Here is a 25147-nt window from a genome sequence, read left to right as displayed (position 1 = left end):
CTCAATCTGCAAAAGAAGCACCCTGCCGCAAAGGGACCCTTTATTAGCATGAAAATAGTTTTTAGTGCATTCAAAATTTATTCTCCGCTTTCGGGAGCCCTCTCGTGGTGGAAGACCCCCTACTGCGAAAATGATTCAAAAAGGAAAATAAACGGGATGGAGGACGGACTGCTGCTCCGAAAATCTCAAGGAACTTGACGTTTGAAAGAAGGCAATTATTCAAAACGGATACATTTCGAAACATTCAAAAGACAATCGGGGCAGGGATTAGAACTGGCATCAGTTTGGAGTTTGATAATGTATTTACTATTTTTATGTAAAAAAAAGTGCATTTCTAGCCCTTTAGCTCTTAATTCATAAATCAGCTGAGTAGCGACTCAGAGCATAGTGGTGTGATACAGAGCTTCCTAAAGCACTAGAGAATGCGACTACAAGGCTGAATTTTTTGGGATGTTTGAATTAAAACATGTAGTCCAAGTTAAAGTCAAATTAAATATAAATCCCAAAGACTAGTATTGACAGATTACAAAAGTTACAAGAATTCCTAGTCACTTGTCATAAACTCAGCTCCAAAGGTTACGAGCTGTCAGTGATCTCTCCCCCTCTACTAGAAACAGGACAGCTTGTGAACGCGAAAAAGCGACACTCAATTCTTTTATGTGACCGCCCATTGATGTCATTTGGTGACAACTGGGCGGTCTTGACACGAAGGCGAGAACGGACGGGGTGGAAGAATGAATGAAGCGATTGATGATATGCGCGGAGGGGGACTGATGCTGCAACCCCACCCTAACCTCATTCATTTCGGGATGACATGACAAGTCCTAAAGATATTGGAAAAACAAGGGAAAGTGTGATATGAACAGATAGGGAATGATAAAAATAAGTTTGATATATGTTTGACAAATTACTTTCGGAACATATCAAGGATATTGGGTGATTGTATAATTTCATATTGCGCAATGAGTTTTTCTTCGGAAGAGGGGGGATCCTGAAATTTTTTGAGAGAAAGTTGCAAAGCATTGGCAAAAAATTGCCAAAAATGGTTCAAAAAATCGGATGTTAGATATCAAAACTCACAATCATATGTCTATTACATTGTTGTATTTCAATTTTTGTTTGCATATGCAAATTGTTGCTTTCTATTGAGAATGTAAAATCATAAGTTTAGTTTTGTCTGAAAATATCAGAACAAAAAGATCTTCGAATATATCCTAACTTTACAATATGCAACTTCATGCCAAATAAGTGTCAAAACAACTTCGCGGAGTCCCTTCTCGTGCCCTTATCATTTTTGAGAATCTCGAACGTATGGAGTGAAGGGCAAAAGAGTGAGAAAAAGATGGGAGTAGAGGGAGAAGGTTTAACTGCGATTAGGAGCCGTCAAAATATATAGAAACATCAGATGGTGATGGGCGGTCCATATCGAAAAATGGGCAATTTTGAAGGGGGAGAGGAGTGGACAAATTGTAGGTTTTTGAGATTGGAGGTTTGATAAGCTTTAGCTTTTTTAGGTTGGTGACAATCGGCCTTCCATGTAGGCACAGAAATGTTCGCCTGTTTGCCTGTCTCGTGCCTACCCGCCTACCTCTTAAAAACTACACAAGCTTTTTGCAAATGAGGAAATGAGCAAATAGGGGAAATTTTGGAAATTTATTGGCATGAATTTCCGTAATTGCCAAATACCTTATATATTATTTTTGTACATTTAAAATTGTAGGCAAGTGTTAACTTACAAAATATTCATTTGTCTAGTTCAAACATTTTGAAATCTCAAATTTCCTACTCTTCCGAAAAATAACTAGAAAATGCTTTTAAAAAATTTAGGTTAAGCTAGAATCTTGGAAAAAACCTTGAATCTGACGTACCAATATGTGTGTTCTTCTAAATCTCAACATTTCTCCGGCAGCTTCAACATTGCCACCCGTACAGAAAAAAAGGAAAAAAAGAAAAAAGGAAGATAAAGAGAAATCGGAAAGCCGTGTCAAGCTAATGTTTGTATTTTTTTTCTTCTTCTCCCATCATTCGCCACCTCCCAAACCGTATCCGTCTTGTTATTTGCCTATGCAAATCATTGTTCGTGCCCTGTCCCCCCCCCCCTCTTTGCTACATGACCCCGTCCGGATCAACTAAAGTGGTGTAGAACAAGAAAAGGGTCCCATAAAGATTGGCATCAGTGAACATATTCCATTTTGCAAGAAAAGGTCCCTGAATGACTCTTAAGTGTTCTGATCCCCAAATTTATTTTGGAGTTCTTTTTCAGAAGATTTGATTGGAAATGATTTTGTCGTAGACTTGTTCCTAACTTTTTAATTTGAAAATCAAAAATATTGAAAGTAGCGGCGGGGGCTAACAAGAAAATCGGAAAAAAAGCGTCATAATTCCAAAGGTCTCGGTGGAGTGGAGTGGTGCCATTTTATGACTTGTTTTAATACATACAGCTGCCCGTGGTCCACAAAAATTGTGAACAAGAGACTGGTGGTCTAGCAGTGTTTTGAATACAAATTTAACTTTTAAAAAAAGTCAACTAATAAAATACGTGGAACACACACAAAACATGCTTACCTACCTACGTCTGCCTTGTACCTACATAAAGCCGTTATCATTTGTGTCCCTCCCTAGTTTTATTCTCAACAAATTAATGTGCAAACAAGAGATAACTTGGCTGCCACCGAGAAAAGGCAGTAGGCTGGCACGAAGGTAGGCAGGCAAAGGTAGGTAGGTAGTTCTGAATACCTGTCTGTCTTTCGAGGAAAAGAAATTTTAATGTAATTTTCTTGTTCTTTTCAGAAAGTTAAAAGCCTTTTGGTCGATTTATCTACATCTTATTTAACAAATTCTACTTACAAAGTGCATGAAAACTGCAAAAAAAGCCATTGCCATTAACTCCCCAAAGAGATTTCAATGGCCACCCAGAGCACAAAGAAAAACTCGTGAAAAGTGAAAAATCTTGCTCCTAAAACAATAAAAAAAACCAACGAAAAAAAACACACGAAACACACATCAAAAAGGGTTAGCCGCGCTGAAATATGGAAATAAGGAATGTGACATTTGTGGGAAGAAGCTGCAGCAGATGAACAAGAAGAAAAAGTGGTAGATGAGAGAGAAAGAAAGAGAGGGTTGCATGGTAGACTTCATTGAAATTCGTACGAGAAGCACATCACAATAAGGAACTGACAAACGGCGGAGCCAGAAAGGAAGAGTTGAGAATTGGGTCACTAATAAAGTGGGAACGTTTTGCAGCCAGCCTACCTATACCTACCTAGCTTTACTCAGTGGAAAATCTTTTAAGAATCACTGAAACTCAAAAGCACATTTAAAATTTGGTTTTTAGAATTTTAAACTGGGTCGGTTGAATTTGAATAAAAGGTTTAAAAGGTTTTTTTTTTTGGAAAACTTTTGGAAAACTTTAGTTTTACAGTCAAAAAATATCCATCGCCCAGTTTTCTTCACGCATCATAACTTATAGGGCTTTTCAAAGAGATTTGAACATGCTTAAAATTTGTTCACTGAGTCATTGTAAAACAGGTAGATGTTGAGTTATTGTGCATTCGTCAATAGCTAAAATTGGAAATTTGTTGGAATTTTGATAGGTAGGTGATTAATAATTAAACTCTTCTAGGCAAACCCGTAATGGAACAGCCTGACACCACGTGCAACTGCGATTGAAAATTTTGAAATATCTAGTAGAAAACAAATATTAAAGAACGTGATAACATTTCTTATAAAAATTTATTTTAAAAAAAGGTAAATTTATTTTCCCACGGCGTCAACTTCATGATTTTCAAATTCATTCATTCCTTAAAACTACAAGAAAATCAATAATGAAATTGCTCGAAAAATGTATGGTACTACTGATCAATGCTCATTTGCTGATGGCAACAGTTGCTAAAAATACAACTACATTGGATCCTAGATATGATGAGATGAACAGTAGGTCGAAATCTGTATATATCAAATTCAAAAAAATTTTCAGACGATCTAGTGTGCTACTCAAAGTACGACAAAAGTCGTGTGGTTCGTTGCAATAGTGCGTGTGTTCAGAAGAGAATAGTTTCCAGATACAAGATTAATTCAGAGTTAGTGACTCTGAAACATATTAAAACTTAAATTTCAAAATTTCAGATACGATTTTGACTTCTACTATCGAGTTGGTTGTGAGAGCAAAAGCTTCAAGTATGTCTACATTATTCCTTTTTTCAACGTAGTGACCTTTAGAAATTGTGCTCACAGATATACCAAATATAACAAAAGAAACATGGGAAAATTAGATTATGTTCAAGAAAATTTAATGTGGGGGAAAATTGTGGAATGTGGAAGGTATTTAGGCATGCAGTAGGCGAGTAGGCAGCCTGCTAAGTAGATGTGTAGGCACGTAGGTCAACCAAGTAGTTTGAGAATCATTTTCTCGAACAAACCAAATTTGTTGTGTTCCCTTTGTTATATCTGATATTTTAGAGTTTTTCGAGAAGTTTTAAACACATTCTTTGCAGCCCTGAACTTCAAAAACTTCAATGCAGTGTGAAGGAATTTTATGGATCTGCCTACACAATAGACTACATGATAAAAGGCGACACTACTCGAAATCCGCGGCTTTTTGTTCGCAAGACGTGCTGCTTCACACCATACTGTAATGAGCCCGTTCTGTATTCGCACCGTTACTGGTTCCGAAGAAATTGGAGTATGTTGGCAATTATGAGGAATAAGTACAATTCTCAGCATCTTCTTCTTTTTGTTGTGACTTCGTTGATCGGGATATTGATGGTTTATGGTATTGTTACAAAGGTGATGAGTTGGTTCAAATCCAAACAAATGTCACAATCAGGACAGAAGTGTAGGGAGTTGGAGCACGAGCTGATTCTAGAATCCAGTTTCAAGGATAGTACTATTGTGGATGTGAGTTTTACAGATCGGATTCTTCTTTGGAGATGTTTTGGTGACGAGAGTTTATCTCTTGCGCCAAAATTGTAACAGCCTTGCCTACACAAGCTTGTTTACCTACCTCTCTCTTACCCAACTACTTTTGTCGTGCCTACCCATGCCTACCTACCTACTTGCCTATATATAATCCCGCCTCAGGCCGGAATACTTGGTTCATGATAGCCTCATGTTCGCCTAGCTTTCTCATACCTACCTACTTGCCTCGTGCCTGTCTATGCCTAACAACACGCCTGCCTATATTTTCCTGCGGCCTCAGAACTTGATTCATGCCAGCTTACCTTTCTGTCAAACTCCTTTCCTGTTTCATGTCTTTCCATGTGCCTGCAGCATATTTTGCCTCATACCTAGACTTCAATTTTTCAGACCGGCCTGGAAGTGACTGGACGCCTCACTGTCAAGGAAACTGCATATCTTTTATCACAACTTCCGGATCAAGATAAGGTCAAATATTCCCGAATGAAGTCAGTTTCAACAGAAGAATCTTCAAAATCCAAGTCTGCTCAATCACTTGCGGTAGTTGAAAGTGAGGTGGTCGCGGGATCAGGAACGAGAAGGGTAAAGGATTAACTCTAGGACAACCACCTATTTCTTCAATTTCAGGTATTCATAAAACCTCCGCTGAAAACTAAAGCAAAGGGCTGGGGACACACACTTTGGAGCACAGTTCGAACGATCAACTCACCATATGATCTTCTTTATCGAATGATTGAACATGGTCCTTATCAATATCCATTTACAGCTTTGGAGCTACTTTGTGTGAGTTTTAAAATCACAGGGCTTTAAGGTTTTGGAGAAAGTAATTTCTATAATTTCTAGTTATTCGAAGAAACTGCATTCAAAATGGCCGAGGAACCATCTCTTCTCCAGATTGAAGCAGACATCACAGTGATCGGAGATATTCGTGGAAGGTTCAGAACACTCCTGTGAATCTAGGATCTACTTCAATTTTTCCAGATACGCTGACCTGCATAGATGGCTGCAACTAACCGGATGGCCTCCTCATAATCGAATCTTGTTCCTGGGTGGAATTTTGGATAGCGGGGAGTCTGGATCGGTCGAGTGTCTTGCGTTGATTTGCTCGTTGAAGGTGGATTCTCATTAATGGCTTGTTTGAATTTCCTCCAGGAGCAGCGCCCAACCAATCATCGTCTTCGATCTTCGCACGCTCGTTCTGATTGGTTGGAGCGAAGCCAATCATTGCTGATTGGCCGTGTAGTTCTAGTTCTGTAGTTCTGTAGTTCTGTAGTCTGTAGGTCGTAGTTCTCATTGTTGAGGGAATTCAAACAGGGAGATTTGCGAGAGTTGGATAGTAGCGTTTTTGACAACAGTAACCCTACAATACTACTACAGTATCCCGACCATTTCTGGCGCCTTTTTAAAAGTTTTAGCTGGAATAAATTTATTTCTCAAATCAATAAAACATTTTTCTTCATCAAGAAACCAGCATTTTTCAGTGTCGTTTCCCGAAGCATGTCTTTATTCTCCGAGGAGAACCCGAAACATCTCCGTTCCGAATGTCGACTCGTCTTCATCCAGTCATCACAAGAGCCGTTCAATCTTGTATTAAAAGAATGTGTACACATATGCCATTTGCTGCAATTATTGGTAAATCTGTGCTCGCCGTCTACAGTGGATTTTCTCCAATGATTCGAGAGAAGGGGCACATTCATCACCTGTTCCGACCGGTTACTGCAGAGCACATGAACGCGGTCGAGCGACATATCATCTTCAATCAGCCATCGAATCGTGTCAGAATGTATAGACCGAATCCAAGTATGATTTTACTAAAAAGGATGAAATTGAATTTTTATCTGAACTTTCAGATACCGAAGGCGATTGGTTTGGGAAGCAGGCTGTCAAGAGAGCTTGCAAAGCGACGAGATGTAATGTTATGATTCGAGGTGAGAATATTGATAATTTATAATTTTCACAGTTTTTTCTAAATATTTAATTTTCTAATTAAGGACAATCCTACGTGCCATACGGCTACCTTCCGTGCTGGAACAACCGGCTCATCAACTTGTGGTCGGCTCCGGGATATGGTAATTTCAGTGTTTCTTTTTCAATATTCTCTATAATTATTTTTTCCAGGCTCAGACTTTGGAGCAATTCTCTCGATTTCCAAGGACTTGGTCATTACACCGATTTTAATGGAAAAGCAAACTTGAATTGATGAAAATTAACTAGAGATTTCGCGAATAAATGAGTTTATGGATTGTTTCGACGTTTTTTTTTTAAATTTTTTTCCCTTTTTTATCAGAGAAAATCTGTTTCGGAAATCTTTTTTGTTGATTTTTTTGATTTAGTGATGTCAACTGATCACAGTTAAAATTTTCTCACTACAGTAACCATTGCGCCTTTAAAATTCCAGGCGGGACCTGCACCGGCCCCAATTTGTTTTCTCACGCTAAAATTCTGTTTTTCAAGTTATTTTTTTGAAATTAAGGTCAATTTCCGACTGAAATTGTTTATTTTTATAATAAAAATGTTAAAGTATTAATTTTTCCAACACAAATTAAAGAATATTCACCCGTTTTCTTTATTTTACCCGTCTTTTTTCCCTTCGACTTTAATTTTAACTTCGAAATCCTACAAAATGTTGATTTTCAGGACTTCTCCGATGTCTCGGCGCGAGAAGAGCCTTCCGGTGAGTTGAAACTGATCAAATTCACCAAATAAACCCGAAATTTCAGATCGAACCAAAATATACGAAACCACAGGCCAACGGATCCTCATTTCCGCCAATCTTCACTCTGGAAGGGAGCACCCCTTGTAAAAAAACTGCTAGAAAACTGGTTGGAATGAAACCTGAATAATTCATTTTCATTTGAGATTTTTATTTTCAGATCGATCCAGTTGTAAATTCCGTCGATTCTTTGTGCTACCTTGCTCGGAAAATCGTGAAAATGCAGGAGGAAAAGAAGCGGCAGAAGAGTAACAGTTTCTTGATAGATTACCTCGTGGGCGATAACTTCATCACCGAGTTTCGAGAGCAGCCAGCTCAAGCCTCTCCAGCTGTCGATGTCGAAGATCCAATGGTTTCGCTGGTTTTGGGATGTCCGTTTGGAGCCATCGGACAGGAAGTAAGCATCTTTCTAACATCTTATTCTTTAACATTTCGGTTTTTAATAATATATATCTTCATTACAGCGCCGGATGTCTCAAGATTTTCCGTTCCAGAGAAGAAGCTTCGATATGGTTTCGAACAGGACTTCCACCTCAGAATCTTCAAGCTGTAGCAGCACTGACAATACTTACAAGGTTTTTTTAATTATTAATTTTTAAAAAACGTATTTGAATTCAGAACGCCGGAAAGTTCCTTTCACTGCAGGAATATTTGGAGCAAAACAATCTTCTGCCACCATCGACTATGCCGTTTGGAGAGGTTAGTCAATAAAAAATCAATTATTTTAAATTTTTTCTATCTTCCAGAACTCTGGATTTCACGGGTACAACCCCCAAATGAATGTACATAATAATTCTACTCGTAATGGAAATGTTGAGAATCGAGAGGTAACTAATTCCAATCAAATGATTTTCGAAAAAGTCCATTTTTTTCAGCAGCGAAACAACTCCACTTCGCCACCGAGAGGAAATCCTCCACATCCACTTTGCTGCTGCTTCTGCTTCGGAACCGCTTCCGAATTTGCGAGACTTCACACTTTGCCAGCTCCACGGAAAGATGATCGTGGACCATGGTCCGATCACTGCTCGAAGAAAAGGGGAAGAGTTGTGTAAGTTTGTTGAAATTTCCGACCTTCAACAGATATTATCATTTTTCAGATGCCCAAAACTTCGCTCAATGGTCTGTGGAATCTGTGGAGCCACTGGCGATAACGCACACACAACGAAGCATCACCTGGAGGCGTTTGGAGACGACTAATATGTATATATAATATATATTTTTCGAAAGATGTTCGTGTTATATTTTTATGCATCCACATTATATTCACATAATCTATTTACATATCCCACCATGTTTTATCCTGCCCCCCGAAAATTCACATTTATTCGCACCTCCTCGCATATTGATCTCGAAATTGTTTAATTTTCTTTTTGTTGATTTTCTTCATTTTTTGTTCTCTGTTTTCTGTTCTCCAATTCTCCAGTTGTATTATCGCTTAGCGAACACTGTTGACATGTTGATAAACTGAATTTAAAAAAAAAAAATATTTATTTGCAGATTTTATACAGCTATTTAGAATGGTGTGACTGGACGGGTCTCGATCCATTTCTTGATTTGTGGAATCGCCTGGATCTTCTCGGCATGAGCCTTGAGCTCTGGGAACTTGCTGAAATCACCTCCCTTGGCAATCAAATCAGCTGAATGTTGGGCAATAGCCAAGTCAATCCAGGTCAAAGAGTCTCCGACAAGGAATCCGGATCCCGAAGCCTTCAAGAAGTTGACCAAGAATCCGTAGAACTTTTCAAATGCTGGAAGGAAGATGTCTTTCTTCAAAGTTTCAACGTCTCCTGGACCGAATCCCATGACAGCGTAGAAATATGGACGAGCCTCACTTGAATAATCCTTGTATTGATCGGCAAGAGAGTTCACTTGAGCCTCTTCCCAGGCGGTTTTTCCGTTGAGCTTGAACTCACGAGCCAAGAAACGAGCAATCGCGTGGGATTGAGCAAGCTTCTTACCGTCGACTTCGAGGAATGGAAGTTGTCCGAATGGAGCAGCGCAGGCTGGAAAAAATAGTTTTTTAAAATATTTTTTATTCAAAAAATAATTCTCTTGGATTAAAAAAAGGAAAAGATTTTAAGCTATTTTACAAAGTTATTTTACAAAAAATTTAGCTTATGTTTGAGAAAATTATGGAAAAAGTATAGTTTTTCAAAAGAAGTGAATTCTTTAATTGGTCAAAAATGTAGAAATCGTGTCGAGACCACGAGAAGTGATTTTTTTCGCTTTTCATGTTTTTGTTCCACAAAACTGTAGATATTCCCTAATTGCAGGATTTTGAGATTTCCGGCGCTGAAATACGGTAACTATAGGTCTCGGCACGACCGAAATTTCACTGGTACCGTACCCAAAACTGCAATTCACTTAATTTTTTAATACTAACCCAAAAAATATGATTTTTTGTAGAAAAAAATCAGGAAAAAAATCATAGAAAATCGCAAAAAAAAATTTGGTTACGGTAACTGCGAATTTTAAGTCGTTTCGAGACCCAGGCGCCTTCACAATTGAGTAATAATAATTCCAAACTCACTTTCTTTCAATGCTGGCCATTGTTCCTGAGTGACTCTATTATCCTCGTATTGTTGTCCGGCATAGGCGAAAATCTGACGAGACACTTCTCCAGCGCCACGTCCATTGAAGTAGGTCAACTTGTAGGAAACCATAATGATTTTTGATTGAAGTTGTGTTTTTTTGGAAAGTGGATTGCAAACAAACAATTGTGAGGGAAATTGGAAACTTCACTCTCTATTTATACTCATTCGACCACGTCGCTTTTTGTGTCTGAACCTCTCACTTCTCTCACAATTGTCATCAAAAACGTAGGGTCGGGAAGGCTACAAACCACGAAATGGGCGGAGCCCTGAAATTGTGGTGGTCTTTCGGAAAGAGAATTCAGTGGACCAGGTGAAAAGAGGGATATTTCGAAATTGTTGGAAAAAAATCATCATGAATTTTCAAATGTCATCAAAAAATTTAATGGAAAGCTCTAGATTCTAGTTTTGTGGAATTTTTTTTTAATATTACCTAGACCTAAAGTTTTGCACAAAAAAAAATACGGTACCCGGTCTCGAAGCGACATTTTTGCTGAAAATAAGAACGGATGTGCGCCTTTAAAGAGTACTGTAGATACAAAATTTTTTGCTGTGGTCTCATTGATTTTTCACAATTTATGTGTTCTCAATTGTTTTGTTTTAGTTTTTTGTTTAATAAATACATATATTTTGAACGAGAAACTATGAAAATTCCGCAACAACGAAAGGTTGAAATTACAGTACTCTTTCAAGGCGCACATCAGCTTGTATTTTGCGAAAAAGTTGTCGTGTCGAGACCGGATACCGTGTTTTTGGCTCGAGAATCGCAAAGTATCACGAACATATCTCTGAATTCAAGCCTAATCAATCACTTTTTGTTTCAAAAAAAAGTATGTTATCAACATCAACTACAAATTTCACAACACCGATCACATAAAGACACAAAAAAATACACACAGACTCCAGAAATGTGCTTTGACAGGAAAACTGATATGAAAAGAAATGTGATTAATGTTTCGGTGTTTGTTTCTTTTTGCCATTTGAATTTCTGTCTGCAAGTTTCAATTGGAAAAAATCATTATGTAGGCATTATGACTGAAGGTAGGCAGACATGTAGGCAAAAAGGCAAGCAGGAATTTTTTAGGCTGTACCTGACTACCGAAAGCTATCAATCTGATAGAAATACTGAAGGGTACGGTAGGATCGCGTGTACTATAGACTTCTGGAATGTCCATGGTTACTTTGTTTTTATGAATAAACTCCTAAAAAATTTCCAAACCAAATCATGTAAACCTTTATAAACGTCACTAAATAAATTACTATTTCGAAAACTACAACGGTAGACTTCTCGAAAAGTTCTCTAATCCTCCAATTCTTCATTCGTCGAATCCGACTCCTTTTCAGCCTTTTCAGTTGTCTGAATATCTGCCACCACTTCCGTTTCCGGCTCCCTTTTGTGATGCATTTCCGTATAACTCGCGAGATTTGGCATCTCAACTCCGTTTGATCGCTTCTTCGGTGGACTCGATCGTAGAATATCGAAAAGGGGCATTTTCAGCACGTCAATCGCGGATTTTCTCTTTTTCGGATCGATTTTCAGTGTTGCTTTCATGAAATCGTAGATTTCCGAGTCGAGCATCTTGCTGGTGAACTGAAATTAAATTTTATTTGAATTTAAAATAATTTGAAACTGGCGCCAATTTGTTTTCAGTGGAGCGCGACATTGCGCGCGCGCGTGTGTACTTCTCGTGGACAAGTGTGCTTTGTTTCGCTTCTTTTTTAGTTTTATTGGTTTTTTCTTTAATTTTTACCGTTTCTATTCCTCTCGCATCTTTTCTTGCAACTCTAGGCCTTTTTACTCCAATGCTTTTAATATCATCGTCTGTAGGATATCCGAAAACTCCAGTTATCAACACAATCTGGAAATTAGCTAAATTACCATGTTTTCCAGTTTTTGACTGTAACTACCTGATCTTTAGTGTCCTTTCCTTTAAAAAGAACTCGATTAGCGAAAAGTTCAAACGCCACACAAGTTGCTGACCAAATATCTGAGAAATATACATTTAAATAATTTTTGAAACACAATTTTTAATTTTACCGATAGACGCGGTGAATTTTTCGCATCCAAAAAGAAGTTCGGGCGGTCGATAGAATCTTGTGACCTTTAAATAGATTAAGATTAATTATATGTGTGATTTATCAGGAAAATAGTGATTAATTGAGTAGTTTGTCACCTGATAGGCACTTCCTGTCTTCTCATTTGTCTCAAGTCGTCTCGCATTTCCGAAATCTGCCAGTTTCAAACGTCCCGCCTGAAAATTCCTAATTTTTTTTCCTAATTCTAAATTAAATCTCGTCGAACCATGCGATCCATGACAACATTTTGAGGCTTTATATCCATATGAACAATGTTTTTTGAAGTTAAGTGACTGATTGCACAGAATAATTGAAAAGTGTAGAGCTTTGCGTCGAGGACATCGAATTTCACACCTTGATCTCTTAATCTTGCCAGGTCCTGTGGTAAATAGTCCAGAACAAGGCAGTTTATTACCTAAACAATATCCAATTTTTGAGATTTCTAATTTTTCTCTCTAATTTCCAAACCTTGTCATTCGCATTTCTCGAGTAAAAATACAAAAGATTCGAAATGGCCGGATGAAAAAGTTTCGATAAAATTTGAATTTCCGGATATTCACTAGTTGCTAGGTGACGTGTTTCCGTATCAGACCACACATTTTTCACGGCGACCTCTTTTTCAATTGGAGATATCATTTGACCACAATAAACGTTTGAAAATCTCCCACTTCCACATAGCTTGTGCGCTGAAATTGCTTTTTTTGTGGTTTTATGAACCTCTATAAGCTTCCAAACCTCCAAATTGTAAGCTAACCGAATAAAATTCGCCATTATTCTTGATACCGAATCCGTTCATCATCGTTTAATCAATTGATTTCAGAGAGATTTCTAATCGAAATTTTTTAATGTTTAAAAATAAATCGAAATCGTTCGATGTGGCACGTTTTTTCCTGCTTTTTTTGTTGGAATTCGCGTTTTTCTGGTCTTCACGCATTTTGGTTATATTTTGGATAGCAAGTAAAAAAATTTTTAAAATTCATTCTTGAATTTCACAAGGGTCCATATCAATTTTTGTTTTGCGATCTAATGGGTGTTTCGTGCTGATTTCAAGGTTTGTGAACAAATATTATAGCTTATTCGAAGAAGAAATGAGTCTTCATGGCTCACAATAATCTATGGCACAATTTTGGAGCATTTTTCAGTGTTGTTTTCCGGATTTTAATTTCCTGTTAATTGTTCAAGAATTTAGTATAGATCTCTATTCAATAATAATTGCACAGTACAAACAAAGCCCATTTTATAATCCTCCATTTGGACTACAAACAAGCAAATAGACATACACCCTCTTCTCTAATATCTCTAACTCTCTTGCTGTCTTGCATCACTGACTAGTGCTAGTGCGGCCAGTTTTTGATTGATTTCTTCTCGTTCGACACTTTGTTTCTTTGCCGTTTTGTTCGTCACCCATCGATTTTTGATTAATTAGTATGTCTTCTAAGTATGCATATGTATATTTATGATGCTTTTTAATTATGTCTTCGTTATTAATTTGTAGATCTCTAATGAAAATTGTGCTAAATAATCGCTGAGGTTATTTTAATTTTGATACGAATAACAAATAAACGTCTTTCTCTACAATTAAAAAAAAAAAAAAACAAAAAAATTCCAAATTTAAAAATTCACATTCGATTGGCTCTTAGATTGATTATTTTCCAGATCCCGCGTTTTTCATTGTTTTTATTATAATTTCTTTTATAATTTCTTTTAGATTTTCCAAGAAAAACAATATCTCTGTAGATCGAGTTTTCTAGCAATTTCATGCATTTTTCCTCACAATGCTAGAAAATCGATTCTAATCTTTCTCAACTGATACGAGGAAAAAGCCAATGAACAAAAAGATAACGAAAACGCTGCTATTGTGTAAAATTCTATTTTCTTGACATTGGCGTCTTGTTTCTCTCTCAATGAAATCGATTTAGAAGAGAATGCTAGGATTTCTTGAATGAAATTTCTTCTAAAATAATGTGCAGGAAGGATTTAACACGTTTTCAAAAAAAGAAGCAAACGTCAATTAATCTTCCGTTATTCTCAGCTATTCAGCATACAAATTTCCAATTTCCAAATGTCATTCTTCACTCTGATGCATTGAAATCTCACGATTCAACGTCATTGTCTGTTCTCATCATTGCTTGAGTATCTATGACGATAGCATTCCATCATAATGAATTACTCGTTGTGGATTGTTTTTGCTCATTATTCACATCTGCCCTTTCGAAATTCACAGCGCTTTTGAGAACGTTGCTTGAAATTTTTGAGCCCATGGAATTTAATTTTTTAATCCAGATGTAAGTCGTCCTTGAAAATTACAAACAAAAATTGTCATCCAAACAAAAGCCAGTTTTTATTCTGCTTTTAGTAGAGGGTTGATTATTATATATATATAGAAATGATAAAGAAATAACATTGATTTTGTATAAAAAATTGTTGAAAACATGCTTTTTGATATTGATTTATTGCTCATGGCTTTCTTGAAATGTGTTTTGGTGTTTTGATAGTCATTTTTCCAACCGAATTTAGGATTTTTTGGCTCCAGCTCTGGCCGTCACGGATAAGTGGCTTCACTTTGAGCTCTTTCATCTTTTTCTCTATTTCTTTTCCCTCTCTTTCTTAATCCCACTCTCATTTCCTTCTCAATCTTTTCATCTCTCTCCTCTACCAAGTTGCATACAAAAAAAAAGTGTTTTCTGTTTCTTTTCAATTCATTCAATTCCCCTTTTACTTTTTGCATATAACCGTTCTCCTCTGCAGTTCTCTTCTCAACGTGTCTTCGTCGCCGTCGCCACTTTCTCCCTTTGACGAGGACACTTCACAACAAAACTACTGCACACACACACACATACAATGCCGGAGACGGACGAGGAGAAGGTTCGAAGATACACGGAATGTCTTATGAATGGTATTGATGTAAGTTTTTTTTAATTGGAAACAATATAAATTTATTAGTTAAAAAATCTGTGAAAATTTTAATTTTTAACTAACTGAAATGTGTTACCCAGACCTCATCGAAAAATTGAAAATCAAATAACGAAAATTGTTCGATTTTTTAATTTTCCGGAAATCAAAAAAATGCAAAAAAATAGTTTTCAGAAATTTAACAATAGAATTCCAAAAAAAAAAAATAACAATTTTCAGCCGAAGCGAGCTCTGAAGCGACTCTATGATCTCAACGTGTCACCAGAAGTTTTCAAGTCAGCAGACACCTACCAGTGTGTTAAACGATACGAGTCTTCTCCTGAATTGGCGAAATATGCGAAACGAGTACGAGACAAGCTGTTAGGCGGCCGAAAACGAGAAAAGGGAGGAGGAGAAGATGACGCGGATATTGAACACACTGCATTGAAAAAGGCGAAAAAGGAGGAAGTGAATCTCGATGAGGAATTCGCTGAAGCTATGAAAAGCGGAGTTTCAGCACAAGCGTCGAGTGCTCCGCGAGCAACTGTAGATTATAGCAAGTACAAGGTCGTGAAGCGAGTGGAGGTCAAGGTGGAACCGAAACCGGAGCCAGTGGATGTTCATGAACAGCAAGCCTCGTCGTCATCAATGTCTTATCAAAGGGAACATCAGAAAGATTATGCTCCGGTAGTTCCAACTTGCAAGCCATCGGGTCAACCGAAAAAAGCGATACCTCAAAGCAAAAGCTTACATGCTGATGAGAATATGTTCAAGCCACGAAAAGAACGACAAAAGGTGTTTGCTGGACGAAGGAAAAGAGTTGGAGAAGGTGTATCAACACTTGTTTCCTTGTGCCAAACTGTTCTGATGTCGCACATTGACAGTGAGTACAGTTTTACAGTTTTCTTGGAAGTAAACTTTTCAATTTGAAGAAGTTAATAAAAACGTATGTCTTACGATTTCTGATGAACTTTTAGATGTATTTTGTTAAACAAATACACTTTATGAAATTCGACTTCTCATGATTATTTTGCAGTGATCGATCATGTCGGAATAGTACCATTTGATCTACTGAAGCCTGTTCTTGACCACGCGAGCACTGACCAACTCCGACATATACTGGACGTGAATCCGATGCTTGTTGAAGACGCTGACGAGATGTTCCACGAGATGGTCAGCAGAGAGTTTCCAAAATATGCGAATCGAGAGAAGTCGGGATGGACGTGGCGAGAAATGTATGATCGACTCGTTGAGAAGAAGCAGAAAAAGGAAAATGATAAGCTGGAAATGTTGACGTCTCGAATCGGGAAATCGAACTCGGCACAGAGTCAGGGACGTCAAACGGTATGGCGGTTTTGGATTCGAGTTTTTGACAAAATAAATTAAATAATTAAATTCCAGATGGTAATCGATATGGCGCATACGAGAGTTCGCTCCAAGTCATTCTTCAATACAGTCAAGGATAGTCAGGTGAAGATGTCTGCCACTCCATCGGCGTTACAACTGTCACAGGCACGGAAAAATGTGAAAATTGGTTAGTTTGAAAATTTTATAGATTTTAATAGCAAACTTGTTCTTCAATTTCAATTTTCAATTTTCTTCAATTTCCAGAGGGAAAAGCCCAACTTCGAACTATAACACCACGTGGCGGTGGAGTACCTTCAACGTCGAGAAGTCGCTCAAACAACAACAACAATATGAACAATGGACTCGTTGTCAAGAAAACTGCACCTCTAATGGCAAAGTGCAAGAAAATGTTGAAGCGATAAAATTCAATTTTATGACAAGAACTCTCTCGATTTAAAAGCAATTTGGATACCAACTCGTTTTATTCTTCATGCGAAATATCATGTTTCTCCTTTCCCCAATTTCTTCTTCATCATCGTATTTGTATTCTTTTCCCATTACGCTGCACAGTTTCTAGACACTTCCTTTTCATAATGTTTCATGTATTACTCAATTTTTCACTGTATTCATTTTTCTTTTCCAAGTTCTTTCCCCCAAAAAAAATTAGGTTCATGTAGTGAGTAATTCACCCAGTATGTGTTCATACCCGTCGAACTGGTCGTATTTTAATTTTTCTTATTTTTTTTCTTCAATAAATAAACATTTTTATTAAAGCTTTATAAAGCAAACTGTTTTAAATTAATAAAATTATAGATTTCATCGATTGGAATAATGAGCTTTTCGTCTTCGTTTTCGTTTCTTCCTCCGGTTCTCCGTGATGTTGTTAGCAGATTCGGTTCTCTGAAATCACTATAATAGCAATTTAGGTCTGTCGATTTACGAAGCTTGTGTACTCCGAGGAGAAGTGTGGTTTTATTTTTAATGGAATTTTACTTAATCGGCTGAAATTCTAGAATTTTGGTCATTTCTTTTTGTTTTTAACATTTGAATCACAAAATATTTTTTTATGTTGTAAATTTATAATGTTTCAGGTGAAATCAATTTAGAATCTTTGATTTTTGTTTTATGAATACTATAAATTAATGGAAAAATTGACAATTTGAATGTCAGATACAAAAAAAAGAATTAGCAAATATAGTCGAAAATTCAGAAGTTGACGTTCAGCCAAACTTTGGGTTACTGTAATTTCGTAAAATTTGGCATTTAAAGGAACACGCAGTTTTCTGGGTCTCGCCACGATATCAGTCACAGTGGCCATTAATACCACATATTTATTAACTTGGTAATTGAAAAAAGTTTATTAAACTTCAAGTCTAAAGTTGTACAGAGGAGACCATGATTCATCATATAGAACATTTAACATCAATCATACAACTACAGTAACCAACGTGACGTCATAAACTACAAACCATAAACATCCTTTGCAATAAGACCCACCTTGATCTTCCATCTATTCTCCAAATCAACTCGTTTATTTTCCCGTTTCATTTCTTCCGACTTCGACCAATCTCTATCATTCAACATTTGAATTCGAGCTGCTCTCCAGCCGGCACGCATTTTCTTGGAATCTTTCAACATTGGTGCATAATCATTGATATTCGGATACTTTGCAATTCGTTCCAGTTTTTGAATCAGCTTAATTGCCAGCTGCCAGTATGCTTCATTGTGTAAGGTTCTAACCTTCTTTACATCTCTCTTCCTTCCCCAATCCCCCAGTGATAGATTAGGAGTAGAGTAGATTAGAATAAACTCATTTATTTGCAGGAAGATCGGTCAGAAGTCAGTCACGCATTGGATCCTACGCGTTCATTGTTACCAGCCCATCGGCACATCTTCGGATCCAACCGTGCACAAGAGCCGAACGCTATCGCAGCGTCAATTCCTCAATAACCGAGTTATTTCGCCTACTCTATGCCCACAAACTTCCCCCTACCGTAACCCTGTGTGTGTGTGCGCACGCAAGTGTGCGCGCGCGCGGGGGAGCGCGCACCTTGTTTACGTCTTCTGGACCTTTCTGCGGAGGAATCCAGGGCTCCGCCCTGCCACCGCAGAGGGGTATATAAGACGGCATTTCTATCACTCGAGATCTTCTTTTACTTTCTTGTATCCCCCTTTTACCTGTCCCTCCTGTTATTCTTTCTTCTGTCACCCACTCTGTTGGGGGTTTAATTAATATAATAAATGTATTCTTTAGCACATATGTGTTCTGTTGTAGTATGGGATGCAACAACTCGTTTGTCATCATGATAATTCGGGGGAACACGCTTAAACCTTTACTGGTAGCAGCTAGTGCAGCTTAAACCTTTACTGGTAGTCAGCGAGTGTCACTGATTTTTGCTAACGCGTATCAGTGATAATTACGATCCACCGGTTAGAGAATGCGATTATTTTAAAAATTAATTTTAATTCCCTTCCGAGTGTCTTTTCACTTGTTTCCATTTTCTCCTCGTTTGGATGTTCCGGCAGTGCGATTATCTGCAGTAGTTGTGCTGTATCAACGGGAGATCAGGAGCCGGCGGAATGGATTCGCGCACTTGTGAATTTTTCGGAGGACACTGGCAAGAGAGCAGAGCGGATAGGTCAAGGTCAGGTCAGTTTAGTGAAAGGTCGGTGGAAGCTGGGTTTGGTACGCTGCATCGTACTGGTAAAATTGCCCACTAATTTTACATTGAAAGTGTGAATCCACTTTAGAGGTTCAGAGCACTCCGTGGAGTTGCTCGCGAGCTTGGTTCCATCCTCCTTTGGAAACAGCTCAGTTGGGACAGGCGGGTCTGTCCTGGAGCTTCCCCGAGGAATGCTGGTGCAGGTATTCCGGGTCAATTTTAGCATATTTTTCAATCTTTTTCACCTTACTCGCGAATCGCTTAAATTTTTCGTGCCAGTTTTTGTAGGAACCTAAAAGGAGAGTCAATTAATTTCATCATTACAGCAAACAAAAAACTTCGCAGCGATCAACTTGACATGTCTGGACAACGTCCGAATCAGGATTTCGAGCTTCAAACGGAAGTGGTCTTCAATCATTGGCGTTTGGGCACTCCGCTGGCTAGGAACCATCTTCTCGAGCTGAAGGGTGCGGTTGTGGCAGATCTGCACATCATTCGAGCTCAATTCGAACATGAAAAGGAGCATTGGTTGGCCGAGCGGGCTCAGATGGCCGAGAAAGTGGAAGCTACTAAGCTGTTGATGGAGAGGGCGACGGAACTCGTCGACTCACTGAAGGCTCGGATCGAGATTTTGGAAAGTCAGGTACGTCAACCGGAGGCTTCGGCCGTTGATGGAAATGGGAGAGAGGATTCCTCCGGGACCTCTCTTCGCGGACTCCGTTCCGTACAAGTTAATACTGGTGGTAGTGGTGATGGAGAAAATGGGGCTACCAGGGTTGCCAACCTCGCTGAGGAGGTTGCAGAAAATCTCGGAAATGAAGAACTTCTCGTCGAGTCGAACGCGGCTTCGGCATCGCCGCCGAGTAACACGTCTAGTGGGGCGGGTCAAACATTGCAGGAGGATGTTAGACCAGATGTTACTCAGAGAGTTGTCCTAAGATCGGAAAGTAACAATTCCGATACTATGGATGTTCCGTTCTCCGAAACGGTAAATAATGCAAGTGCAAGTTCCAATGGGAATGTGAGAAGACCAAGGATCAATATGCTGCGGCTGAGGCCGGCAGTGCAGTTGACGCCATACAGAGGTACTATGGCTGAGGATTTCTCGTCGTTTATTAGATCTTTCAACGATCAATGTGAAGCGAGTGAGAGGATGGATGACGATATTCGCCTGAAATTCTTCTTGACATGTCTCGTGGATCGGCCCGAAACGTGGCTGAAGACGAGATGAAGCTGAATCCGACGATTAAGCTGAAAGAGTTGGTCGAGAAAATGAAGTCTACTTTTGAGAATCCAGTGCTGATAAAACATAAGGAGAACCAGCTCCGACTTTGCAAGCAGAAGAAGGACGAGTCGGTCGAGGCCTTCCATCTCAGAATCGAGGAGTTGGAGAGAGCTGCGAGCACAACCGAATCAGCGGTTTGGACGAAGAGAATCGTGTTGGACGCGTTTCTCCTGGATTGAACAAGCACATTCAGGAGAAAGTGCGCTTGGAATGGCCTGATACGATGGTGAAGGCTTTGGAAGTGGCCTTGAGAGTCGAGGCATTGGATGCGGAGCTGCACAAGCCGAGTCGGGAAGCAGCTGAGGCATTGGCGATCTACAAGCCGATTCCAAAGAGGAATGAACGATTCAAAGGTGAGTGTTTCTTTTGTAATAAAGTTGGCCACAAGGCCGCAGATTGTTTCAAGAAAAACGGTAAGAAGGATAAAAAGGGTAAGTTCGGTGAGAAGAAGCCCCAAGATCCTGTCAATCATCACAAGATCGAGAAGCCGCAAGGGATGGTGATTTCGACGATGGTGGATGATTCGGAGCCCTCATATGAGGTACTGAAGAGTCAACTCGAAGAGATGGCTCGGAGACACGAATTGCTTCAAAGTGGAATTCGTTTCGAGGATGAGAAGAATGGTGTACGAAGCCTGGCATGGCCAAAGATGACTCAGGTTAGTGAAATTGCGGACTCCGTTCCGTGCCAATATTCTCAAAGTCTCGGGAACTCATTTATTACTGCCCACATTCCAATTCGTGCAAATGGAATTCCATATGCCGCTCTCGTTGATACTGGAGCAAATATCACAGTTGCGTCTAGAAATATCTTGAAAGGGCTAGGAATTGTTAGATTGCAAGCTGCAGATAATGATAATGCAGTTGGTTTCGGAGGAAACGAGGTGAGTATGATCGGTTCAGCGATCGTACGTTTTCAAATCGGTAGCCAAGTGGTGAAACAGAGAGTTCATTTCACTAATGGTCACTGTATGCCGGATATTGATGGTAGTTACCAATTTATTTTCGGAAACGACTTATTGTCTCGTTTGCCGATTTTTATGTTCGACTATCAGCAGAAGATGTTTCACGTTGGAGATGACGCGATTCCATTCGGAAGAGCGCCAGGTCAGAATGTGAAGCCTAGAAATTATCAGGTGAAGGTGAGTGAAGATACGATCATTCCAGCAGGTACTGAAAAGTACGTCAAGTGTTCTATCGATGCATCATTCGGGAGCGAAAAGGACGTGGTCCTGATGATCGATTCGAAAATTGGAGAAAATGATTTGTTCGTTTCTCCAGCGGTTGTCATGGCTTCAAATGCTATGATTCTGGTGTCGAATCCAACGGAGGAGGATAAGACTATTTCGACGGATGTTCATGCTGCCGTCGCCAATCGGATTTCAACTGATGGTAATGTTTTATATTGTTTTTGATAGTGAGAATACTCCTTGTGTTCAAACTGTCATCACGGACTCTGATCCGGCCTTTAATATAAACTTATCTAAAGTTAAAATTTCCGATTCTGAAAGAGCTAAATTAAAAGTTCTTATTGAGAAATATCATGATGTTTTCTCGAAGAATGCTTATGATTTGGGTAGTTCCAAGACTGATCCAGTTCATATTTATACGACTACAGAGGTTCCGGTGAGAGGACGAGCTTATCGTGTTCCGGTTAAGTGTCAAGCTGAGCTTGAGAAACATATTAATTCGCTAATTCAATCGGAGCGAATAGTGGAGAGTAATACTCCATGGACGAGTCCAATAGTTCTGGTGAAGAAGAAGAATGGCTCGTTAAGAGTGTGTTTGGATTTTCGAAAGCTGAATGAGGTAACTATTCCAGATAATTACCCTTTGCCCAGGATCGATGCTATCATCGAGAAAGTGGGCGGTTCGAGGTATTTTTCCGTGTTGGATATGGCTAACGGATATCTGCAATTGAGATTAGATGCCGAGTCGTCATACAAGTGTGGATTTATCACTGAAAATAAGGTTTACGCGTACACGCATTTACCTTTTGGACTGAAGTCAGCAGCTTCATATTTTCAACGGGCGCTGAGGCAGGTTCTTGATGGACTTGAGGATGTGATGGTGTACATCGACGATGTTCTTATCTACAGTAAGACATTCGAAGATCATATCAGGACGCTAGAGATGGTTTTGGAACGATTCCGGAAGTTCAATTTGAAGGCATCGCCGAATAAATGTGAGTTCTTCAAGGAATCCATTGTATTCTTAGGTCATGAGATATCGAGAGACAATTATTCGCCGAATCGTGTAAACGTCGAGACGATCAGATCGATGCCGACGCCGACGAACGTGAATGAAGTTAGAAGATTCGTCGGGATGTCTGGGTTCTTTAGAAAGTTCATTCCGAATTTCTCAGAGAGGGCTGAGCCGCTGACAAGGCTTACGAAGAAGAACCAGAAATTCGTATGGGCCGAGGAGCAGCAGAATGCCGTCGACGAGCTCTCTGAAGCTCTTACTAACAAACCTATTCTCACGTTTCCAGATTATGACAAGCCGTTTCATATTTTTACTGATGCGAGTGCCGTTGCTCAGGGAGCAGCGCTAATGCAGACAGTTGGAGAAGACGAAAAGGATTTTGCAGCAATCGCTTTTATTAGCAGAACGTTGGCGGACACGGAGACGAGATGGCCAGCCGTACATACCGAGTTAGGAGCAATTATATTCGCGCTCCGTCAATTCCGTCCGTATGTTTGTATGTCAAAGATAATTCTTCATTCAGATCACAAGCCGTTGAGGTATATTTTGGCTAAGAGCAAAATCAATGATCAGATTGGGAGATGGCTCGTTGAGTTGCAGCAGTACGATATTTCGATCGTGCACATCGATGGAAAGAAGAACATGGTTGCCGGTTGTCTATCGAGAGCTAAGGATGAGATCGCGCCGTTGTCAGGTATTGAGATGGAAGATATTATTGATTTTCCAGTCTGCATGCCGATTCGAAAGAAGAAGAGAGCGAGCGTGGTGTTCGTGTTACAGGCAAATAAGAATTTGCGTCTGGATTTGGTGGAAGAACAGGATAAGGATCCGATTCTTCGAGCTATCAAGAAGTTTTTGGTCGAGCCAAAAGCTTCGATCGATTGTGTTCCGAAATCTTGGTGCGATGTTCTTGAACATGTCGAGATTTCGGAGAAAGGCGCGCTCTCCGTAGCGTATCATAACTCATTCCCTAAAACTGTTATTCCAGAACATTTGAGGAGGTTTATGTTTGAAGCCTTTCATTCGAGTAAGTTACAGGGAGGTCATCATAATTGGAAGAAGACGTTTCGAAAAGCCAGTGTAAGGTATTTTTGGCCGGATATGAAATCTGACATTCTGAGATGGTGCATGGAATGTATTCCTTGCCAACAGAGGTCGAAGCCTCACCCGTCCACTCGAGAGCCGCAGCAGATCGTTGTCACTTCGAAACTTTTCGAGAAAGTTGGAGTCGATTTGTGCGGACCGTTGAGATCAACGGCTGGAGGACACAAATATTACATGAATTTGATTTGTTGGTTCAGTAAGTTCGTTGTTTCGGTTCCACTTACTGACGCGTCTACGGATACAGTGGTGCGAGCTATCCTCACGGAGGTAGTGTTGAAATTTGGAACGCCCAGCGAATTGGTATCGGACAGAGCATCGACATTTACGTCTGAAGCTTTTAGACAGTTCTGTAAGTTGGTGAGTATTCAGCAGCATTTGGCGATTCCTTATCATAGCAAAGGCAACGGAGCAACAGAGAGAACGTTTAGAACGTTTCATAACATGACGTCGAAATACGTCAATGCAGCCCACTCTGACTGGGATATACTACTACCTTATCTCACTTTTAGCTATAACACTGTTGTTCATAGTACTACAGGAGAAACGCCGTTTTTCCTCGTGTTTGGGAGAGACCCGGTTTTCGCAGTCGACAGGATTTTGGACCCGTCACCACCGAAAGAAGCTGGGAAGTCAGATGTGAAGATTTGGAAGGAGCATCTCGTCGAGATTCTTCGTGAAGCTTGGAAGAACACAGCCGAGATTGCACTTAAAGCTCAACTAGCATACCAGAAGCAGGCCAATCAAGGAGCGAAAGGTTCTGAAATTAGACCAGGAGATAGGGTGATGTTTAAAAATTTTAAGTCAAAAATTAATCTGTCTAGAAAGCTAGTGAAACCATGGATTGGAGATTATCGAGTCTTAGAGGTTAATCATCCAAAAGCGTTAATTTTAGATTTAGATCATCCAGGAAAAGAGCCGAGAGAAGTTCATCTCGATCAGATTAAAAAGTTTTATCTTTCCGAGAACGATAACGACGAAGAGGACGCCGCAGTGGATGAAGAACAAGTTCCAACCGACGTCATCAGCCAGCCGATCGCAGAGGTGACGCAGGCAGTCGAAGAAAGTTCGAAGAAAGCTGAAAAACACGAAGTTGAAGCTGAAAAGAAGGACAAACCCGTGGAGGTGGCGAAAAACAGAAGAAATCCGCCACGTGCAAAGAAGATTCCAGTGAGGTTTGCCGAAAAATAATCGATTTTTCCTAGAAAATCGGTTTGCCGTCTCTGTACGGTGTCTAACGTTCATTTATTTGTAATTTTCAGCGAAAATGAGTTTAATTTCGAGTCAGAAAGTGATTTTTAAAATAATCGCTACAGGACCCGTGGATTAAGTTAAGAGGCTGTGCCTTTAAACGGATTACG

The 25147-nt window shown here is 39.4% G+C and overlaps 6 protein-coding genes, 5 non-coding genes and 1 pseudogene across 14 annotated transcripts; 6 read left to right on the top strand and 6 right to left on the bottom strand.

Annotated features, from left to right (window-relative positions):
- The first annotated feature begins 576 nt into the window (after positions 1-576).
- On the top strand, positions 577-783 carry R03D7.9. The gene has a single exon (NR_051630.1). It is a non-coding gene; the product is annotated as an Unclassified non-coding RNA R03D7.9 (non-coding RNA).
- On the bottom strand, positions 599-741 carry R03D7.14. The gene has a single exon (NR_051631.1). It is a non-coding gene; the product is annotated as an Unclassified non-coding RNA R03D7.14 (non-coding RNA).
- Positions 784-798: 15 nt separating the features above from the next.
- R03D7.12 lies at positions 799-880 on the bottom strand. The gene has a single exon (NR_051629.1). It is a non-coding gene; the product is annotated as an Unclassified non-coding RNA R03D7.12 (non-coding RNA).
- Positions 881-2645: 1765 nt separating this feature from the next.
- Positions 2646-2734, top strand: R03D7.11. Its single transcript, NR_051628.1, has one exon. It is a non-coding gene; the product is annotated as an Unclassified non-coding RNA R03D7.11 (non-coding RNA).
- On the bottom strand, positions 2655-2744 carry R03D7.10. Its single transcript, NR_051627.1, has one exon. It is a non-coding gene; the product is annotated as an Unclassified non-coding RNA R03D7.10 (non-coding RNA).
- A 1065-nt stretch (positions 2745-3809) lies between these two features.
- spe-57 (Serine/threonine specific protein phosphatases domain-containing protein) lies at positions 3810-7158 on the top strand. Its single transcript, NM_063958.3, has 12 exons — positions 3810-3933; positions 3977-4079; positions 4126-4176; positions 4494-4896; positions 5305-5496; positions 5542-5697; positions 5758-5849; positions 5896-6028; positions 6396-6714; positions 6765-6842; positions 6906-6983; positions 7033-7158. Exons 1-12 carry the CDS (start codon positions 3825-3827, stop codon positions 7107-7109), a joined length of 1791 nt encoding a protein of 596 aa, NP_496359.2. The 5' UTR covers positions 3810-3824; the 3' UTR covers positions 7110-7158.
- A 379-nt stretch (positions 7159-7537) lies between these two features.
- nos-1 (Nanos-type domain-containing protein) lies at positions 7538-9111 on the top strand (the record flags this gene model as incomplete). The annotated part of the gene is made up of 8 exons (NM_063957.3): positions 7538-7588; positions 7635-7736; positions 7788-8024; positions 8092-8202; positions 8246-8326; positions 8374-8454; positions 8503-8675; positions 8725-9111. The coding sequence occupies 8 exons, from the start codon at positions 7538-7540 to the stop codon at positions 8822-8824; spliced, it is 936 nt and encodes a 311-aa protein (NP_496358.1). The 3' UTR covers positions 8825-9111.
- Positions 9100-10351, bottom strand: gst-5 (the record flags this gene model as incomplete). 2 transcript variants are annotated; one of them, NM_001267338.3, is made up of 2 exons in its annotated part: positions 9100-9630; positions 10158-10351. In NM_001267338.3, the coding sequence occupies 2 exons, from the start codon at positions 10288-10290 to the stop codon at positions 9140-9142; spliced, it is 624 nt and encodes a 207-aa protein (NP_001254267.1). The 2 variants fall into 2 exon arrangements, with proteins under 2 accessions (NP_001254267.1, NP_001254269.1); NM_001267340.3 differs by lacking the exon at positions 10158-10351 and having other exon boundaries at positions 9140-9430.
- Positions 10352-11439: 1088 nt separating this feature from the next.
- Positions 11440-13144, bottom strand: gskl-1 (the record flags this gene model as incomplete). 2 transcript variants are annotated; one of them, NM_063955.4, is made up of 8 exons in its annotated part: positions 11440-11809; positions 11970-12077; positions 12127-12206; positions 12257-12320; positions 12393-12470; positions 12521-12709; positions 12763-12980; positions 13030-13144. In NM_063955.4, the coding sequence occupies 8 exons, from the start codon at positions 13091-13093 to the stop codon at positions 11519-11521; spliced, it is 1092 nt and encodes a 363-aa protein (NP_496356.2). The 2 variants fall into 2 exon arrangements, with proteins under 2 accessions (NP_496356.2, NP_001300575.1); NM_001313646.1 differs by lacking the exons at positions 11970-12077; positions 12127-12206; positions 12257-12320; ... (2 more) ...; positions 12763-12980; positions 13030-13144 and having other exon boundaries at positions 11519-11797.
- A 1898-nt stretch (positions 13145-15042) lies between these two features.
- tceb-3 (Transcription elongation factor B polypeptide 3) lies at positions 15043-17313 on the top strand. The gene is made up of 5 exons (NM_063954.8): positions 15043-15198; positions 15427-16069; positions 16223-16530; positions 16588-16720; positions 16798-17313. Exons 1-5 carry the CDS (start codon positions 15136-15138, stop codon positions 16953-16955), a joined length of 1305 nt encoding a protein of 434 aa, NP_496355.1. The 5' UTR covers positions 15043-15135; the 3' UTR covers positions 16956-17313.
- Positions 17286-18487, bottom strand: R03D7.15 (Phage protein). Its single transcript, NM_001267337.2, has 2 exons — positions 18031-18487; positions 17286-17433 (listed from the first exon to the last, which is right to left on the bottom strand). Exons 1-2 carry the CDS (start codon positions 18169-18171, stop codon positions 17350-17352), a joined length of 225 nt encoding a protein of 74 aa, NP_001254266.1. The 5' UTR covers positions 18172-18487; the 3' UTR covers positions 17286-17349.
- A 17-nt stretch (positions 18488-18504) lies between these two features.
- On the top strand, positions 18505-24977 carry R03D7.3 (annotated as a pseudogene). Its single transcript has one exon. A coding segment is annotated over exon 1 (6473 nt).
- The last annotated feature ends 170 nt before the right edge of the window (positions 24978-25147 follow it).

The sequence above is a fragment of the Caenorhabditis elegans genome, chromosome II, assembly GCF_000002985.6.
Source record: "Caenorhabditis elegans chromosome II".
Classification (NCBI taxonomy): domain Eukaryota; kingdom Metazoa; phylum Nematoda; class Chromadorea; order Rhabditida; family Rhabditidae; genus Caenorhabditis; species Caenorhabditis elegans.
Note: the sequence above shows the minus strand (reverse complement) of the source record. Positions and strands in the feature narration are given on the sequence as shown.